The following is a 21,207-nucleotide window of genomic DNA, read 5'->3' as shown; positions in this document are numbered from 1 at the left end:
TTTATCCATTTCATAATTCTAGGGCCTATCCCCATGCATTCTAGTGTGCTGATCATGAATCCCCAGTCTAGCCTGTCGAACGCCTTCTCGGCATCGATTGACAGGAGTAGACCGGGGATCCTTCCCTCTCTAATTTTTTGTAAGAGCAGAAGTGTTCTCACTCCATTATCCCTCCCCTCTTTACTTGGGACAAACCCAACCTGATCCGGGTGGACCAATTCCGTCATGTACTCTTTTATTCTAGTTGCTAGGATTTTTGCGAACAATTTTGTGTGCGCATCCAAATATTGGTGATATTGGTGTTTAATTGTATTCTTAACGACACTCCAAACGAATAAGCAAACACATTTTGCCACGTGGAAAAACGTAGCTACAAATGCAGCAAAATGCCCCACGCTAACATTTTCCATGAGCTACCTTGCCAAGTGTAGGGCAGCTCATTAAAATCAATAGGCTGCCCTATGTTTTACGGAAAAAATGAGCCAGAAAATTGCACTGCCACTACACTAGGTGTGAATGGTGTGTTTACACAAGAACATGGATCTCCATTCACATCTGTGCGTTTCAAAATGCACTGCAAACTGCAAAAAAAAAAAACACACTTTGACACATGTTTTGGAATTGCGCTACCAACGAGCATCTCACATGAACTGCAATTAAATGTTAATGGCAACCCAAGCACAGGTAGCAGGTGCGGGTCTGCCGTGTGACAAACGTGCTGCAAGTGCAACAAAAAAAATCAATAAGAAATGTGCCACGCTCTGCTCTAAAAAATGTTCTGGAGCTTCTTTGGGGCGTTTGACACCCATAGAGCAACTGCCTAATGCGCTAGGAACAGAAATGCTCCAAAACGCCCCCAAAAAAAACAAAAAAACACATGAGGGAACACAAGTTTCCACTGGGTGGAGATGGGACTGGGGCTTGATAGTGTCTCCATCCACTCCCTCCTATGCACTTGCATGAAGATGACCATACACTGTACAATCTCTGTACAATTTTCTCTTTAGATGTACCAAAACTCTGGAATAGGAGCCACCTGACCAACCCATTCAATTTGTATCAAATCAGACAGGCCCATGCACTATATAGCTGAAGGGAGATCTAAAAGAGTTTGACAGAAAGTGAGTGGAAAAACAAACAAGTGGCGGTATAGGGGAGGTGTGGTCCTGACTGATAATACACACCTATTCTGTGATGCACAAAGGCAGTGCATGCTGTGAGATGATCTACAGGAAGTGATGGAAGCAAAAAGCATTTTTTTTTTAATTCAAACAGAAACATGGAAAATGTTCCTTGGACGAGGTAAGTAAGAAATAAGCCCCAGATTTCAGTTGTGCTCCCTCAGACCCACCCTCCATGGCCACTGAGCTCCCCCCTCCCATCCCCACACTGAGGGCCCAGGACAAGGGGAGGGCAGCCTGGCGCAGTGAAGTCCTAAAAGTACAAGTAGCAGAGAAGAGAGAGCTGGGAGGAGGTGCGGGCTGTGCTATTCTCTCCCCCTCCTGTCAGAACAGTGCTTCTCTATTCAGCCAGGGATGCAGGATCGCTTTTACATTTGGTTGTACACACAGCAGGGCCGGACTGGCCTACCGGGATACCGGGAAAATTCCCGGTAGGCCGCCTGCTGTCAGTCAAATTAATCAGCTGTGGGCTACGGCCGCGGCCGCCATCGCGGCCGCACTTTGCAATTATGCAGGGGTGGACGCCTGCCCTATGCATAGGTGTAGTCACTCCAGTGTCAAGTTATGTCACATTATGTGAATAAAAAGCAGCGGCGGGCCGGCCGCCGGCGGGTTGCGGCTGCCATGCTCGCCACTGCACTTTCCATTCCTTCCCGCACTGTGTGGACTGGAGGCTGGAGCGATCACGTGTCGAGGGAGGGGAGGAGCCGAGCAGGAGAACTGATCATCAGATCTAGTTCCATCGTCCCGTGCGGCGCCAGCACCGCCCACACGCTGGGGGGGGGGTCAGACCGGTGCCCCCCCCCGACTGAAGCAGAGAGCGCCGCGAGGTAAGGCAGCGGCACAGAACACACAGGGAGAGCCCGAGATTGTGGCTTGGGGGGGGGGGGGGGACAGTCAGCACACCCGGGGCCCGGCGCAATTATCCCCTTCTCTCCGTGGTCGCGGCAGCGAATGTCACAGCCGAACCGAGCAGAGAGTAGCCGCCTCCCCCTCCTCCTGCATGCACAGCACTGTGTAGACATAAAGGAGGAGGGGAGGCGGCTACTCTCTGCTCGGTTCGGCTGTGACATTCGCTGCAGCGACCACGGAGAGAAGGGGGTCCCGGGTGTGCAGACTGGCACAATGCACCATCTTCATTACCTTTGTTTAGTGTGCAAGTGACACAGAAAGTGGTAAAGCTAATGCAAGAAACAGAAGTGATTCAGCAGATATGTGAGTTAATCACGAGTGGCTGACAAAAACTAGCAATGCTTTGGAATGGGAAATGGTTAATGAAGAAGTCTCACTTCTATTTTTAATGATGTGTTCTGTTTGCCAGGGAACGAAGTACATTTAATACTTTGCCCTATCTTCCTATGTGCTATCTAAAACTTGCTGTAGAGTCCTACAGACCACCCCACTTCCCTCCATCCAACAGCACTGTGTAGACATAAAGGAGGAGGGGGAGGCGGCTTCTCTCTGCTCGGTTCGGCTGTGACATTCGCTGCCGCGACCACGGAGAGAAGGGGTCCCGGTGTGCAGACTGGCAAGCACCCCCCCCCTGCCCCTGCAAAGTACAGGCCCTCCAGTCTCCATGTGTGTTTTGATGTAGGGTGGGGAGGGGGGTCTGATGATCGAACTAAGGCCCCTTTCAGACGTACGGACGAACGGTCCGTTTATTACAAGTTTTACGGACTTGTAATGGTTCCCTATGGGATTGCAGACGTTAGCGGATGATGCATCCGCTAACGTCCGCAACCATCCGCGTCCGCAAAGATCCGCTTTTGCGGACGGAAGAAAACCCTATTTTTCTTCCGTCAGGCGGAACGGATCGGATGAATACGGACACACGGTCCGTATTCATCTGATTCCCCATAGGGGAGAGCGGAGGAGAGACAGGGCGGTCTCTCCACTGTGTGGGGGACCGCCCTGTCCGCCGACAGCTCAGCGGGGATCCCCGAGCCGACAGACACACACGGATCGGATCAATTACGGATCCGCTCCGTGTGAAAGAGGCCTAACCCCAGGAGAAGTCAAGAAAGCGCCTTTGCTCCTGCATGCCAAACCTGGCAATACTTAGCCTGGGTATTTTGTTATGATTTCATGTAGATTGAAACTTCAGAAGCCGTAAGATGTTTCACTTCATGGCCACTGGTCTGTTTTTAGCCTTATGAATTATATGTATACCAAAACGTTTTTTTTTTTTAGGGGGAGTAGAATAAAGAAGGGCTAGAACCTCATTTTAATTTCTGTCTGTTTTCCTACTAGGTAGCTTCTCGGTCTGTCCCAATGATCACTGAATGCAGGGCCGGATTAACAATGGGGCTGATGGAGCTGCAGCTCCAGGCCCCTTTCTCAAGATAGGCCCATTTGCCCAATTAAAAAAAAAAAAATTTTTTTTTTTTTTTTTTTTAAGATTTTTTTTTTTTTAAGATCGAATTTGGGGGGGTTGTAGCTCGATGACCAGAGGTCACAGAAACCCCACATTTGGGGGTAGGCATGGGAAGAGCTAAAATATGGGACGGCTATCATTTATGGTTCCGGAGATACGGGCCTGCTTGCACAGCCTGTCAGAAGCTACATTCAGAGCGGCCAATATAAATACAAGCTGACACACTACAGCAGACTGATAGGATCACAGTGCTTATAATAATTATTTGTATATTACTCATGGTAATTAACCCCTTGCCACCCAGGCCAATTCTGACACTTCTCTACTACACGTAAAAATCATCATCATTTGTTTTTTGCTAGAAAATGACTCTATGGTGGTCTTTGCACTTTTTATGTTGCACGGTGTAGAGCTGCATGATTCTGGCTAAAATGAGAATTGCAATTTTTTTGCTTAGAAGATAGATCACGATTCTCTCACGATTGTTGCGGCGTAACATCATCTTTCACATTAAAACAAAACAAAAAAAAAAAAAATGGGCTAACTTCACTGTTTTGTTTTTATGGTTTTTATTATTCATTGAAGTGGGAAAATGCAGTGTGACATAAGATATTGCAGCAATAGCCATTGTATTCCCTAGAGTCTCTGCTAAAATATATATAATGTTTGGCGTAATTTTCTAGCAAATAATATTACTTTTTAATTTAAGAAACAAGTGTTGGACTTTAAGTGGTTAAATTTAGTTACAATGTTAGTTAGTTACAATGTTTAATTTTGTTTACAAACTTCGCAGACTGCCCAGATTTGTTCTTTACACACAGAAGTGTATCCCTTTGATCTAAGAAGGAAGGTTAATTACAATGTTTCCTGTTAAAAACTTGGCAGACTGCCCAGATATTTTCTTTGCTGAAAGTCTCTCCACTTGTTATATGAAAGAATCAGCAAACTCTGCATTGAAGATCGTCAGGGGGTTGAATCGAGATCACAATTTTTTTAACGATTAATTGTGCAGCTCTAGCACAGTATTTGCGCAGCAATTTTTCAAACATGTTTTTTTGTAAAAAAATGTTTCATTCATTAAAAAAACAGTTAGTTAAGTTAGCACAATTTTTTTTGGTATCCTAAGAGATGCTTTACATTTTTTTAGGTTACATGTTTAGAGTTACAGAGGAAGTCTAGTACTAGAATTATTGTTCTCGCTCTAACGATCGTGGCGTATGTAATCTGTGTGTATCTGGCTCTGATACTACCAGTGCCTACCCAGCCACTGACTAGTATCTCTCCCCAGCCTGTCCCCACACACCCTCTCACCTGCTGACCTGTGGATGGGGGAATCACTCCTGCAGTGTTATTGTGTTCTGCCAGTGCGTACAATGATCAGTGTTGCAAACTATAGCTGGCAGCACTGATTGTTTTAAGAAAAAAAAAACAGGTTGTACTCAAGTTGATTAATAGATTGACTTGTGTAAAACCAGCTAGCCCATACATAGATTGACTATGGCTGGTCTCTGCATAATTGGCGTAATTTCAATCCATGTATGACCCGCTTAACCACTACTCAGTCCCTAAATATCCTTCCACTCCTGTACATAGTGCTCACTGTCATACTCTCCACACTCCTCTCCTGTACATAGTGCCCACTGTCATACTCTCCACACTTCTCTCCTATACATAGTACCCACTGTCATACCCTACACACTCCTCTCCTGTACATAGTGCCCACTGTCATACCCTCCACACTCCTCTCCTATACATAGCGCCCACTGTCATACCCTTCACACTCCTCTCCTGTACATAGTGCCTGCTGTCATACACTTCTCTCCTGTACTTAGTGCCCACTGTCGCACCCTCCACACTCCTCTCCTGTACATACTGCTCACTGTCATACCCTCCACACTCCTCTCCTATACATAGTGCCCACTGTCATACCCTCCACACTCCTCTCCTATACATAGTGTTCACTGTCATCCCCTCCACACTCCTCTCCTATACATAGAGCCCACTATCATACCGTCTACATTCCTCTCCTGTACATACTGCCCACTGTCATACCCTCCACACTCCTCTCCTGTACATACTGCCCCATCATACCCTCCCACATTCTCTCTGGTACGTACTACCCTCTGTCATACCCCCTCACTCTTCCTGTACATACTGCCCATTGTCATACCCTTCACACTCCTCTCCTGTACATAGTGCTTTTTTCCGTACCCTTTGTACTCCTCTCCTGTACATAGTGCCCACTGTTAGACCCTCCACATTCCTCTCCCTCACCTGCACATACTTCCCACTTATATACCGTCCATACTCCTCCCCTATGTCGCTTACCCACAAAAACAGTTCTTTAAAATTATACTGAATATCCTCAATGTTACCAGCTCTAGAATGGACACACTTTTGTTAGTTCAACTAAAGGAAATATCAGTTCTCATATTTGTTCTGCCCCATTATTAGTACTCATTTAATTTTGTGATTACTACTATGATGTATAGAGGAACATCGGGGATCTCAGCTACTCTAAATATAGCACTTGTATAAAAAAGTGGCCCTGAAAATATTTTTTAAATGTTGGCAACTGTGCACTTAGGCACTGCCCAAGGGCCACCGTCCACCGGGTCAGTAGGGGGCCCCATGAGAGGCTCCTGGGATCCTGTGATAATAAAGCGGTAGTAAACTTTCCTGACATTACTACTTTTTAGAGGCCCTGGGGTAGGTTATGCCACAACGTACAAGTATACACAGCATATTAGCACATTAGTGTACACTTCAATTTTCAGACTGAGCCCTCCAGTGCTGCGATGAATCAGGCGGGGCCCGGGCACTTCCATCTTCACCCGGTCTTCCTTCTGGGTTCTGTGCCTTTGGTCACTTGCCTTGGCTGGGCTGCGTTCATGTCATTCCCACGCATTTATTTATTATTTATTACACCCCATTCACACCTCCGCGACAAAACGCCCGACGCCGGCCGCTCGTTCCGCTGGAGGGAGAATTCCCATTGCTGTCTATGAGATGGTTCACATCTCATAGACGCCGTACACCTGCGGCATGAAAAAAAGTCCCGGACCCTTTTTTTCAGGCGGCATTGGTGTTCGGCCATACAAAGCAATAGGAAGGATTTGTAAAAAAAAGTTACACTATTCGCGGCAAAATACGCCACGTACGCGGCGTTACTTGTCGCGGAGGTGTGAATGCAGCCTAAAAGGCCCCACCAAAATCCTCAGCACCAGGCCCATGATGTTCTTAATCTGGCCCTGACTGAATGTGAGGGAAAATTCAAAGTTGTAACCAAAACAAGAGGTAATCCTGAAGCCCAACACTGGGGCTGTACTTGCACTGCAAGGGTTACTTTCTGGCTTTATCTAGGGTGAAATAAACACTTCTACTCATCTGATCCTCTGCTTCCCAGCAGATGGCTCTCTGGGGGTCTGTACTGTAGCGGGGACCTACACTGTAGGGTGGTATGTGTAAAATGCAGGGGTCCAGAACTGTTAGGGGGGTATCTGTGTAACATACAGGTGTCCAGAGCTGTGGGGGGCTGTGTAATGTAAAGGGGTCCAGAGGTGCAGGGTGCTATGTAATGTAAATGGGTCCAGAGGTACAATGGCTGTGTAATGTAAAGAGGTCCAGAGGTGCAGGGGGCTGTGTAATGTAAAGTGGTCTAGAGGTGCAGGGTAATGTAAAGGAGTTCAGAGGTACAAGGGCTGTGTAATGTAAAAGGGTCCAGAGGTGCAGGGTGCTGTGTAATGTAAAAGGGTCCAGAGGTGCAGGGTGCTGTGTAATGTAAAAGGGTCCAGAGGTGCAGGGTGCTGTGTAATGTAAAGGGGCCCAGAGGTGCAGGGTGCTGTGTAATGTAAAAGGGTCCAGAGGTGCAGGGTGCTGTGTAATGTAAAGGGGTCCAGAGGTGCGATGCTGTGTAATGTAAAGGGGCCCAGAGGTGCAGGGTGCTGTGTAATGTAAAAGGGTCCAGAGGTGCAGTTGTGGAGAGGGGGTACACATAAGTGACAAAAAGATATTGAAGGATGCAGGGAGCACAGTGGGGTGTTTTTACATGTTATGGTGGGGGGGGAGGTGCCAGATATAGGATCCGCCCCGGGTGGCAAATGCTCTAGGTACGCCTCTATTAACAAATGCTATGTGTAGGTGAGAATTAAAATAATCATACAGTGAATGAAAGTATATAGTCCAATTGCAGCCTCAGGTCTAAGGCTATATGATGTCTGACCGGTAAGGCCGCATGAAGGAGATCACATAAAAACATAAAACACAATAGTCTCTAGTGGGAAAGTTCTATTGATTACAGTCAGGGCTTATGGATGCAGGTTCTTGCAGTGAGGAAAGGTGTTCCTATACAGCTGATACAGCATTCGCGGTGGTCCCGGTGCTCCCCCACAAGGGTCCCCACTCACCAGATCCAACTCCCCGCCAGGAGTACACAGCATGTAGTATAGGCTTCCCAGTTTTCCACTATACCTACATATACCTACTACATGCTGTGTAGCCCTGGCGGGGAGTTGGATCTGGTGAGTGGGGACCCTTGAGGGGAGCACAGCAGAGTCTGTGTGTTTTCATTTGTGTCATATCTTTACATAATACACTCTTCAAATGTGCTTTAAAATGTTTTTCCTTTTTATGAATAAGAAAATAATGACGTTATGCTGTGGGGCTGGTATGAAATTATTTCCAGGGCTGGTTTTCATTCCCAGTCCGGCCCTGCACAGCAGGGTTTGATTAATTCCCCCCACCCACATGTCCTGCTGCCAGGAGATAGGCAGCCCTTGGAGAACATAGGTGGCAGGAAATCAAACCGTGTGTGTGCAGCCTGATGTAAGAGCAAACCTACGTCATTTGCCGCATGGAGAAGCACTATTCTGACAGGAGGTGGGAGCGCAACACAGCCTGCACCTCTCCCTGGCTCTGTAGCGGTTTACCCCATGTAAGGTGGGGGCAAGTTGTACACAATGCTGGGAATTGTACACAATAAAGGGGGGGTTGGAACAATAAGTTGTGCTTGGGATGCTTGTGGAGGAGGAGGCTATTTATGCTCAAAAGGGTAATGAGGATTGGGGGGTATTTGTGCTAGGAGTGGGTGTTGGAGGGAGGTTTCGGAATTTGTGCTAGGAGGAGGAATAGGGGGAAATGTGCAAGGAGGGAGCTTGGGGGATTTCTGCTAGGAGGGGGTTTTTGGATTCATTTGGGTAGGGAGGGAGGATTTGTGCTGGGGAGGGAAATTTGGAAGGGGTTGTGCTAGGAGGAGGGATTTGGGGGAACCTGTCCTACCAGGGGGGATTGGAGGGAGAGGATTTGTGCTGGGAAGGGGGAATCTGTGCCAGGAAGTGGTGAGGGAACTTGGGCTAATAGGGTGGACTGGGGGAGGGGAAATTGGGGGTGACTTGTACTATGAAGGGGGATTTGGGGGAGAGGATTTGTGCTAGGATGGGAAAGTTGAGGAGAAAAATGATGTGTGTTAGGTGAGGTGAATGTTTTGGGATGGAGATTTGTGCTAGTAGGGGGAATTGGGGACTGATTTGAGCTGGGAGGCAGGATTGGGGGGCAAAAATCTATGCTGGGAGGGGGGGGGGAGTTTGACTGGGAGAAGGGGATATTTTTGTTTGGGGAGAATTTTGGCTTGCAGATATAATTTGCAGTGTGGGGAAGGGAGGAGGAGCTTTGCTGAGTTCTCTGCCACCATTAACCCTGGCCTTTTTTTTCTGACCCCTATCTTCTATCCTGCTGACGCCTATACACTATCCTTATGATTATTGCTCTCTGCCCTGCTAACTCCCTTTGCTCTGCCCTGCAGACACCTGTCCTCTACCCTCACAACCACTGTTCTCCATCCTGCTGACCCCTGTCCTCTTCTTCACTAACCCCCTGTAAACTCCCTGCTGACCTCCCATGTTCTGCCCTGCTGACTCCTGTACTTTGCCCCCTGACCCACTGCTCACTGCCCTACTGACCCCTGTCCGCTGCCCTGCTAACCCCTGTACACTGCCTTGACAACCTACTGTACACTGCCCTACAAACTACTGACCCTATTTTCTGTCTTGCTGACCCCTGGACACTGCCTTACTGACTCCAATCCTGCGAAAACTTTGGAAATAAGATGCAGATATTGCATTGCTGGGGTCCCCAACTATTTAGCCCCCCCCCCCCCATGCCTGCTTCAGAAATTGAAAGAGGTAGAAAGCAGTCAGAGAAAAGGACAGGATTGCTGTTACATAGGCACATTGTTCTAATCACACTGACACATGTAACTTACCTGTTACCTTCCAGTTCACAAACCAACTTGACAGTTTTAGTCCAGTCTATTGCATCGGGATCATTCCTCAGCCACTTCTGTAGCTGTGTTCGGTTTTGCTCAAGTAAGTCGGAAGTGATGATATTGTTGAAAGCTTCACAAGCAGAGAGAAGATGATAAATTGCGGGTCCAGCTCCAAAGTCAATTAGTAGGTCTCCTTTAACACCACCTTATAAAAAAAAAAACCACAGTGGATTACAATTTTTAAAATGTAGAAAACTTTGTAAACTGGCCTATTTTCAGGCTGCTTTTGGACCAGGCACATTATCCTGCTCCTCTGTGTCAGCCAGTGTCATTGCAGGGGAAAGGAGAGAGCGCTCTGACAACAGCAAGTAAAGCCTGAAGCGGTGACTTCATCCTGAGGCTTTAAAGTGGTTGTAAACCCTCGTTTACCACTTTATGCTACAGGTAAGCCTATATTAAGGCTTACCTGTAGCTAACAAGGATATCTCCTAAACCTACACGGTTTAGGAGATATCCCTGTATTTGCATGTGCCGACGTCATGCGGCACATGTGCACTTAAGCCAACTTAAGCAACGGCACATTGTGCCGTTGCTTCAGTTGTACTGTGCCGTTCCCGCACGCATGCGAGAGTGACGTCATCGCGGCTCTGGCCAATCACAGCGCTGGAGCCGCGACACTCGGAAGTCACTGCGGGACAACATGTTGGCGGCCAGACGGGGAGACGTGGACGGCTGTGGGGGCTTCCATTGGAGGCAAGTACTTTTTTTTTAGGAGGTTTTACTTCCTCTTTAATGGCCTATCCGTGACACAGGAGAGCAGGACCATGTGACTGGACCGGAACAGCCTGATAACTAATAAGTATACACATCTATCTTACACATTAGTAAGCATGGGTCCTAGGAGCTGAGAGTTTTAGGAGTAGCTAGGGTTAAGCTGGAATTCCCTTTTAATCTATTGGTTGGGTGTTGTCACTTGGTCATCTCCACCTCTCCATTTAAAATGGGAGCTGACAAGAGGTGAGCATTTGGAGCATTTTCGGCACCTGAAAACGGGAGACGGAGCTAAGCAGAGCCCCGTAGTATCATTCCGCCTGGGAAGGCAGTGGGCAGCGGGAGCTGGGACTAATTAACTTACAGAGCAATGTGCGGCGCGGCTTTATGTAAATGTGCCAGAAAAGGGAGAAATAGTCCGAACACTGCACTCATCTCCTGGGCCCCTCTGTAGACCAGATGGGGCCCAGGAAAATTAAATTACAACCCCCCTTCTCTAAGCAAGTAGTAGCGGGGTATGGTTTCGAAATTTTAATATGAATAAATTAACTGTTGCCCGAGCCCCCCTGTGGAGCTGATGGGGGCCGGGCCCGGTACAACAGGGCTGGCTGTACTGCCCTATCAGCGGCCCTGTATATATATATATATATATATATATATATATATATAAAAATATGAATATATTGTATACCAAACTCATGTTTTTGAGAGAAGCTAGTGCCCCATAGAGCTAAAAAAAACCCTCAGAAATGCACAAAAATGTTTGTTCCAGATTTTTTGTTGTTTATACAGTGGTTAAGAAAATGGAAAATTGTATCAAATACTTACTGTCATTTTCCTTTCCTGATGCCAAAATATGGCAGCATACATATGATATAGCTCCGCCCCTATATCCACCCACAGGACTCGTTTAACTCTCTATAAAAGTCTGACTGAGAGCAACCTCCCCCATTCTCCGTATAAAGCAAAAAGATCAGAGGGAGGGTTCGTATGCTGCCATGTCTTGGCATCAGGAAAGAAAAATAACAGTAAGTATTTGATACAATTTTCCATTTTCCTGACGCCAGACATGGCAGCATACATATGATAAAGGATGAGCTTTTGAGAGGGAGGGTTTAATGCTGTAAACCTAATCTTTATTCAACAAAAAGACATAGAAGCTTGGATAGACTTCCTCCCAAACTCTACTGTAGTAAGAGCTGCTGGATCCACCCTGTAGTGTTTTAAGAACATATAATGTGAAGACCAGCTAGCCTCTTTCCAGAGACAACCATGCCTGTTCCGTCCAAGAAGATGACATCACCCTGGTTGAGTGATGAGCTCTAACCACCTCTGGAGGATCCTTCCCGGCTCTACATGCCCGGTGAATATTTTCACTATTCAGGCCGAGATCGTTCTGGCCGAAGCCCCTTACTCTTTGAATTTTCATGATTCTGAATGTAGAAGTAGCCTGGAGATAGGCTTTGAGGACTTTTGGAATGTCCAACTTGTGCAGATCAGCACCTGAATCTGCTGGAAAGGCTGGAAGCACCCATTCACTGGAAAGATGAAATATGGATGCCACTCTTTGGTACAAAATGATCCAATGGTCTCAGCACAACTGCCACCACAAATTTTTGGAGTCTACACACTTTCACCTGAAATCATGGCTAATAGAAAAGCAGATTTTAAAGGAGATCTCCCATAAAGAACAGTCTTCTGTCAGAGTATGATGAGGGTTTGCTAAAAAATTATGGACTACTGCCAGGTCCCATTGAGGGAACCTATTTCTCTTGGGAGGGTGTAGTCCAAGTACCTCTCTCATGAAGTGATCCATCAGAAGGTTTGCTGCCCATTTCTTTTGGGTAAAAGCCAAGCTGGCTAAAATTTGCACCTTAAGCAAACTGAGCCCCATATCCAATTCAGATTGTAGAAAATACAGGATTATAGATACATTTGGGTCACTAGGGTCAAACTGACATCCAGCTGCAAAGCTTGTAAACCTAATACATATTCTGGAGTAGATGGCATTGATTGACCGTTTCATATAACTCTGTAAAGTTCTAATCCCCTCTGGAAAACATCCTAACTCTTGTAACCTCTGCTTTAGAATTTCCAGGCCACTTAGGTTAGTTGTGATGGTTGCCGATGTAGTGCATCTCCCTCAGACAAGAGGAGATGAGGAGTCACCGGCAGAGTGATCGGTGTGCACACGCTGATACCCATTACCAGAGGCCTGTTGCCCAACCAAAGGATTGGTAAAGGCATCTGTCCCCTCCAATAAGGGATGAAGGTAGCGTGAGAGGAACCAGTTCCCCTTGTAGTAGGCTGATGAGGCAAAACAGATCCAGTTGTAACCCCCACTCGTGGATGATCCTTTGGAACACTTCAGGGTGAAGGGACCATTCGTTGGGATCCTTGAATTGTCCGGATAGACAATCGGCTTCCAAATTCTGATAGCCTGCAAGATATATGGCCCTCAAATCTGGGAGATATTGCTGGGCCAAAGTCATTATTGGTTCCACCTCTCTCAAGAGGGATTGGCTGTGTGTGTCACCTTGTCGCTGTATATAGGACACTGCTGCAGTGTGGTCCAGATGGAGTAGGACTGGCAGACCCTGTATGTGTGGCAGTAAAGTGTTCAATGTCATGAATGCTGGTAGGAGTTCCAAAATATTGGAAACTAGGCCCTGAGTGGGAAGTTTCCACCTGCCCTGGATCTTGAGATGCTCGCAGGTGGTGCCCCACCCTGTTGTGCTGGCATCTGTGGCAACAATGATCCATGGCTGCAGCCCTAATAGACCAAGCCATTTAGCAGTTTTTTGTTTTTTTATCACCAGAAACTCTGGTGCCTCCGGCTGGAGATCCTGATTTGCTGCGATAGACAAACTCTTCCATTGCATCAGGAAGCCTTGTTGGAAAACTGAGTTTCCAGTGAGCCCAGAGGATCATCGGAATACATGAAGCTATTGTCCCGAGAGGACTCATGCACTGGGATGCTGACATCACCGGTGCAGCCAACGCCTGTTGGAACGTCTCCTTGACTTAAGGAAGTTTGAGGTGGCAAAGAAACTGAGGCCGCCTGAGTATTGAATTGGGCCCCTAGGTAGAGCATATTCTGTGTAGGCTCCAGCTGGTTTTGGTAATGCCTGCCCCTCAACTCAAAACTGCTGGTATGACTGAAGGATCGGGACATGCTGATAGGTATATTGCAAGTCCACTGAAATCCTCCAGTAACCTGGTTGAATGACCTGGATTTATGGTATGGAGAGACTCCATCTTGGGTCTTTCCATGTAAATTGATTCAGCCTCTTGAGATAGTTCTGGAGGCTGCCATTTGAACAACCAATAATAGCCTTGCCATTGGTAATGATAAAGCACAATATGAATGTGTGAATGGTGTCTATGTGACCTCGTGTTGGTGTCTTTGGTGTTATCACTGTAGCGCCTGGCTACTTTCATAGCGGTGCTGCTGTAAATTTAGAGGGTGGTTAGAGAGTTAGTTGCCTCTGACCTTGTTTATTTGACAACATTTAGGGCCTCTATTCCAGCTTTGGCTGTGCTGTGTGTGTACACTGTCGTTGTCTGTGGAGTTGGTCCTACCACAGACCGACAGGTGGCAGCAGTAGAATCAAGGTAGTGTGGATATTTCTCCTCGGCAGCCAATCAGAAGGGTTGATCGCCTCGCTGTGCATGCTGGGGAGGGGTATTTAGGGGGCAGACGCCATTGGTTCGGGGTCGTCTTCACCACCATCCACCTGGAAGGTCGTCCCACCACTCCCGTGTGTGGCCCTCCTGGGGGGGGGGGGTGTTCACATGTTCCTGGCTCCGGGACCACGTTGGTCCGGAGCAAATACTCTACCTTGTAAAAAAAAAGGGAAAAAAAAACTGCGCTAGTCAGATGGTAACAATCAGAGAAAGTACCTACTAGCAGGTTAAAAAACAGGCAAATTGAGTACAGAGGGAAGCAGCAGCTAGCATGCAAAGCACAAATACAGACAACAAGAGGTTATAGCTGCACCAGCAAGTGACACCAGGACTTGAAAGTGAAAGTGTGAACAACCTTGCTAATCCCCCTCCACTCTACCTGGTAACACATGCCATGCCAGTCCTGGGTGAGCGGTGTCCGGGAGACATGGCAGAGGCGTGCACGGAAATAGGGAGGTTTAATACTCACCAGGATGTGTGGAAGCGACCCAGCATCTGTACAGCGCGACATACAGTGGTGGCATAAAAAGAGTTAAGTGCAACTTTGTGTGATAATTCTTTCAGCAATAAAAACAGTGTTTCTTTACCTGAAGTGAAGGTTTCATGGAAATTCTTCAATGCAAATTCAGACCATTCTCCAGTTATAGCTTTTTCTTCAGGGTCATAATATGCTCTGTAGTAATCCACAGGGTCAAACTCATCAATGTAGGTTTGAGATGATGTGTATGGAGTCTCCATGCTGATCTATCTTCTCTCTAGGAGAGTAAAGAAAGCTTGATTCTATTAAATGCAGTGGACTGCAACTGAAATGGGGAATGTAATACTTTGAAATAAAGAGATAAATGGGAAGTTTATGTTTAATTTTTGTCATCAATTAAATCTTCAAAATCCTGCGAGTCTGCCAGCACAGTGATAGATGGTGGAAACATAAAAATCACAAACTTGCATGAATGGTTTATTAGTTTAGCTAGTAGAAGTTAATTACAGATATCTGGATTTGTTCTGTAATTCTGAACATGTTTCACTAGTTATCCAAGCACCTCCTTTAGTTCTATTGAATGACAGCGTACTTGGCGTTTATATTATAGCCCCAACTGTCAGGTCACCTGTGGCCAGGTGACAAGTGCACCCTGTAGGGGTCAGGGATGCACCGCAGGGAAGTGAACCCTATAGCCGACTACTGCTGGCAGGGAGGAAGCGTAACCCAAGATCACCCAGGGCGCGGAGTCTAAGACCCAGTTTTGTATTCACCAGAGCCCTTGGTGGTAGGGATGGTCTTGGCCGCAACTGGGTCCAGGTCGCGTTCCCGGGATTCCTCAGGTCACACTCCGCTGAGAGAAGGAGGAAGCAGCCAGCAGAACAAACAGTGGTGATGGACAGGCCGAGGTCAGGGCAACAGGCAGACAAGGATAACCGTGGAACATGCAAATAGTCAGGGGCACAGGCAGACAGGGAAGTCGGGGACAAGCCAAAACGGTACACGGAAGATGATCGTAGCACTCTGCAACCAGGAACTAGCAATACACTGCAGACAGGAACTGAGCATTGGAACACTGTTGAACAGCACTGCAGACCTGTAGAGCAAAGGTTAATATAGGCTTCCTGGGATGGACTAGGGTGGAGCCATACAGGAAGAGGAAGTGATAAGAAGGGAAACCAGAACAGGATCTGCCTCTAATGAACACATGGAGATCAGGTAGGCAGACAGACATGATGCATATTCATGACAGTACCCTCCCTCTTACGAGGCCTCCCCCTTCCCTGCCTGGGTCCGGGTTTAGGGGGAAACTTCAGATGAAAATTCTACAATAGACGAGGTGCAAAGACCTATGATGCAGGAACCCAAGACCACTCCTCAGGACCAAAGCCTTTCCAATGAACAAGGTACTGAAGAGCGCCTCTACAGAGTCGGGAATCCAGTACTTGACTGACCTCATATTCCTGATTCTCCTCAGAGACTGGTGCCGTGGTGGGGAGAGGACGAGAGAACCTATTAAGGACTAAAGGCTTCAGAAGGGAAACATGGAAGGAGTTAGAGATTTTGAGGTTTTTGGGAATCTGAAGCTTGAAACAAACTGGATTCAGCTTAGCCATTATGGTGTATGGACCAATGAATCTTGGAGCAAACTTCAGAGAAGGGACTCGGAGCTTGATGTTTCTGGTGGAGAGCCAGACTTTGTCCCCTGGTTGAAGAGAAGGCGGTTTACGCCTGCGGCGGTCAGCAAAGCCTTTGAATTTGTCGGCAGCTGCCCGGAGGGAATCATGGATGTCGCTCCAGATGGAATTGAATGACTCTTGAGCTGAAGCCAAAGCTGGGATATCCAGAGAACAGGTCATGGGAAGTGGAAGTTGAGGATGTCTTCCATAAACTGAGAAAAAGGGTGTTCTCTGCGAACTGGTATTCACATGATTGTTATGGGAAAATTCCGCCCATGGAAGTAGAGAGGACCAATCGTCATGATGAGCGGAGACTAAGGTACGAAGAAAAACCTCTAACTCCTGATTAACCCTCTCCGTCTGCCCATTGGATTGAGGATGGTAAGAAGAGGAAAAATCCAAAGCAATATTGAGGGATTTGCAAAAGGCTCTTCAAAAACGAGACGTGAATTGAACACCCCTGTCCGAAACAATATGAGAAGGAACCCCATGAAGACGGAAAATCTCTCGAACAAAAATGGGGACCAAAGCAGGAGCAGAAGGCAGACCAGGAAGGGGAACAAAATGTGCCATTTTGGAGAACCGATCGACTACCACCCAAATGACCGTATTACCGTCAGACAGTGGAAGATCGGTGATAAAATCCATGGCAATGTGAGCCCAGGGCTCCTTGGGAATGGGCAAGGGCATAAGGAGACCAGCAGGAGCTTGTGTGGAGGATTTGAACTGAGCACAGACATGACAAGCCTTGACATAGTCTTTAACCTCTGAGCGGAGATTCAGCCACCAATAGTGACGACTAATGAGTAGGAAGGACCGGAGGAAACCAGCATGGCCCGCCACCTTGGAATCATGTCCCCAACGAAGGATCTTGGCTCTTAGCTCAGTGGGGACAAAGGTCTTACCAGGAGGAATTTTTGAGTCCAGGGTGGTAGAATGGGCAACAATGCATGAAGTTGGAATGATCGGCTCAGGTTCAAGAGTGAGATCTTCGTCCAAGGTGTCAAAGGATCTAGAAAGCGCATCAGCCCGACCGTTGCAGGAACCAGGTTTGTATGTAATCGTGAAACTGAAACGGGAAAAGAAGAGACTCCACCTGGCCTGTCTGGGATTCAGACGTTTAGCATTCTGTAAGTACTGTAGATTCTTGTGATCGGTGAAGATCGTTATGGAGTGCGGAGAACCCTCCAAAAGATGACGCCACTCTTCTAGCGCCAATTTAATTGCGAGAAGTTCCCGGTCACCGATGGCATAATTTCTCTCTGCCTGAGAAATTTTTTTGGAAAAGAACGCACATGGTTGACGTCTCTTCTCAAAAAGTTGAAGAAGCACCGCTCCCACTCCCACTGAAGAAGCGTCCACTTCAATAAAGAATGCCTCCTCAGGGTTTGGTCTCCTCAAAAGAGGTCCAGAGACGAAGGCCTGTTTCAGATCGTGAAACGCAGAGACAGCTTCGGGAGGCCAGTCCTTGGCATTAGCACCCTTCTTGGTCAAAGCGATAATAGGCGCGGCAATGGAAGAATAATTCCTGATGAACTGCCTATAATAATTTGTGAAACCAAGAAAGCGCTGTGTGGCCTTGAGGCTAGCAGGAAGAGGCCAATTGGTAATGGCTAAGACCTTCCCAGGATCCATACGAAGGCCCAAGCTTGAAACAAAGCATCCTAGAAACAGGACCTCAGAACATTCAAAGGAGCATTTCTCCAGTTTGGCATAGAGATTATTCTCTCTGAGGCGCTGGAGTACAGTGCGAACATGGTTCCTGTGGACATGCAGATTTTCCGAAAAGATTAGAATGTCATCCAGATAGATGACAACAAACTGGTACAGCAGGTCCCTGAAGATTTCGTTGACAAAGTTTTGAAATACGGCTGGGGCATTACATAACCCGAAAGGCATGACCAGATACTCATAATGGCCGTCTCGAGTGTTAAACGCAGTCTTCCACTCATCGCCTTCTCGTATTCGAATGAGGTTGTACGCCCCCCTGAGATCCAACTTAGTGAAAATGGAGGCACCCCTCAACCTATCGAACAATTCAGATATCAAGGGTAAGGGGTAACGATTCTTAATAGTAACAGCGTTTAATCCTCGATAATCAATACAGGGTCTCAAGGTACCATCCTTCTTGGCAACAAAAAAGAACCCTGCTCCTGCAGGCGATGACGATTTCCGAATGAAACCTCTGTCAAGGTTTTCTGCGACATACTCAGACATGGCCTGGGTCTCTGGGATGGACAAAGGGTATGTGCGACCCCTGGGCAGAATTGCTCCAGGAACAAGGTCAATGGCACAGTCAAAAGATCTGTGGGGAGGAAGCACCTCGGCTGATTTCTTACAGAACACATCCCGGTAATCGCTGTAAGCAGTGGGAAGATCCGAAGATACTGATGTGGTAGCAACCGGAAGTTCCCCCTTAGGAGTCACCTTGGAAAGACATGACGAGAAACATGAAGGACCCCAAGCCAGAATCTGCCCAGAAGCCCAGTCCACATGGGGAGAGTGGAGCTGTAGCCAAGGAAGGCCCAATACAATGGGAGTGGAGGCTTTAGGTAGGATGAGAAAGGATATCCACTCCTGGTGGAGAATCCCTATCGACATCCTAATGGGTAGTGTCTGGAAGCGAATAGGACCCCCTGGGAGAATAGTGCCATCAATTGCCGAGACTACCAGCGGCGTAGTGAGGGGTGAAAGGGTAAGCTTCATAGAAGAAGCAGTTCTCCAGTCCATAAAGTTGCCGGCAGCCCCGGAATCCAGATATGCACAGATCGATAGGGGAGAAGTGCCTACATGAAGGGACACCGGAAGGAGCAGACGGGAAGGTGATGTTTCTGGGTCCAATACTCCACCTTCTAAATGTATTAGACCTGAGCGTTTCCCGGGCGAAGCGGGCAGGAGGCACGAAGATGGCCCTTGCCTCCACAATAGAGGCACAAGCCCAGAGTTCTGCGTCTAGCACGTTCTTCGGGTGTTAGTCTGGTCCGGCCCAACTGCATAGGTTCCTCAGCAGGCAGGGGGTGGTCTACGGGACGAAGTGAGGGAAGCACAGACTGACTACGACCTAGGGAGTGCTGGTGTCTTTTCTCAATGGACCTCTCCTGAAAACGAATATCGATCTGATTGCACAGGGAGATGACATCGTCCAGACCGACGGGGATGGTTCTTCCCGCTAATTCGTCCTTCACTCGGTCAGAGAGGCCATGTAAAAAGGTAGCGACCAGGGCCTCATTGTTCCAGCTCAATTCAGCTGAGAGTATACGGAACTGAAGAGCATATTGACCCACTGAACGAGATTCTTGGCGGAGACGTAGCAGAGCACTGGCTGCTGAAGAGGCCCGAGCCGGCTCTTCAAAGATGTTCCGAAAGAGCTTTAGGAAGTTGAACAGGCTGGAAACTACCGGATCATTCCTCTCCCACATAGGGGCAGCCCAGGCTAAAGCTTCACCGGAAAGGAGGGAAATAATATAGGCTACCTTTGCCCGATCAGACAAGAAGTTTTGAGGCTGTAGTTCAAAATGGATGGTGCACTGGCTAAGAAACCCCCTGCAGGCCTTGGAGTCTCCAGAAAAACGGACTGGAGGTGGTAGCTTCAGTGAATGCGACTCTGCGACTGGTGCGACGGGCGCAGCCGCTGCCGCTGGTTGTACTTGGGGTTGTAGATTCGGGGCTCCCAACGAGGTCTGAAGCTGATCAAAGCGGGAAGCCAGATCCTGAAGGAAACGCATCACCTGAGCCTGATTAGCTTCATGCGTCTCGAGTCTGTGAACAACGCCCTGTAATGGGTCATCTGCAGGAAGCGGCATGTCGGCCGGGTTCATGGCTGTTCAAACTGTCAGGTCACCTGTGGCCAGGTGACAAGTGCACCCTGTAGGGGTCAGGGATGCACCGCAGGGAAGTGAACCCTATAGCCGACTACTGCTGGCAGGGAGGAAGCGTAACCCAAGATCACCCAGGGCGCGGAGTCTAAGACCCAGTTTTGTATTCACCAGAGCCCTTGGTGGTAGGGATGGTCTTGGCCGCAACTGGGTCCAGGTCGCGTTCCCGGGATTCCTCAGGTCACACTCCGCTGAGAGAAGGAGGAAGCAGCCAGCAGAACAAACAGTGGTGATGGACAGGCCGAGGTCAGGGCAACAGGCAGACAAGGATAACCGTGGAACATGCAAATAGTCAGGGGCACAGGCAGACAGGGAAGTCGGGGACAAGCCAAAACGGTACACGGAAGATGATCGTAGCACTCTGCAACCAGGAACTAGCAATACACTGCAGACAGGAACTGAGCATTGGAACACTGTTGAACAGCACTGCAGACCTGTAGAGCAAAGGTTAATATAGGCTTCCTGGGATGGACTAGGGTGGAGCCATACAGGAAGAGGAAGTGATAAGAAGGGAAACCAGAACAGGATCTGCCTCTAATGAACACATGGAGATCAGGTAGGCAGACAGACATGATGCATATTCATGACACCAACACTCAAACACAAGGTAAGTAAACCGCTATATGGAAAGACCTGCAGATTCGGAGATAAAACATCATCTCAACAAATGGATGGCCCAGTAGGAGGTCAAACTCTGCAGGCCAGGACTTTGCTTCCTACTCCTCAAGCAGAACTGACATTCTTTCAGGAAAAGTGAGGTGCATATCAGCGGTCCAGGCACACTGCCCACGACGGAAGAGAACTCACATGGAGACTGGCTGAAGTGGTAAAGTATTTTAATGTGATAGTATTGGGCAGTACAGCCACCCGATATTTACAGACATGTAGGAGTGTGCTACG

General features: G+C 47.8%; 1 protein-coding gene across 1 annotated transcript in view; it reads right to left on the bottom strand.

The window, feature by feature from the left end:
* LOC120915856 (indolethylamine N-methyltransferase-like) overlaps positions 1–15,013 on the bottom strand; it is a 39,184-nt gene extending 24,171 nt beyond the window's left edge. The window contains exons 1-2 of the mRNA XM_040326665.1: positions 14,863–15,013; positions 9,822–10,022 (exon numbers count right to left, since the gene is read on the bottom strand). Coding sequence (XP_040182599.1) covers positions 9,822–10,022; positions 14,863–15,013 — 352 coding nt within the window. The remainder of the gene's footprint in view (positions 1–9,821; positions 10,023–14,862) is intronic.
* Positions 15,014–21,207: the final 6,194 nt, after the last annotated feature.

Source organism: Rana temporaria, chromosome 10 (assembly GCF_905171775.1).
Source record: "Rana temporaria chromosome 10, aRanTem1.1, whole genome shotgun sequence".
NCBI classification, from domain to species: Eukaryota; Metazoa; Chordata; class Amphibia; order Anura; family Ranidae; genus Rana; species Rana temporaria.
Note: the sequence above shows the minus strand (reverse complement) of the source record. Positions and strands in the feature narration are given on the sequence as shown.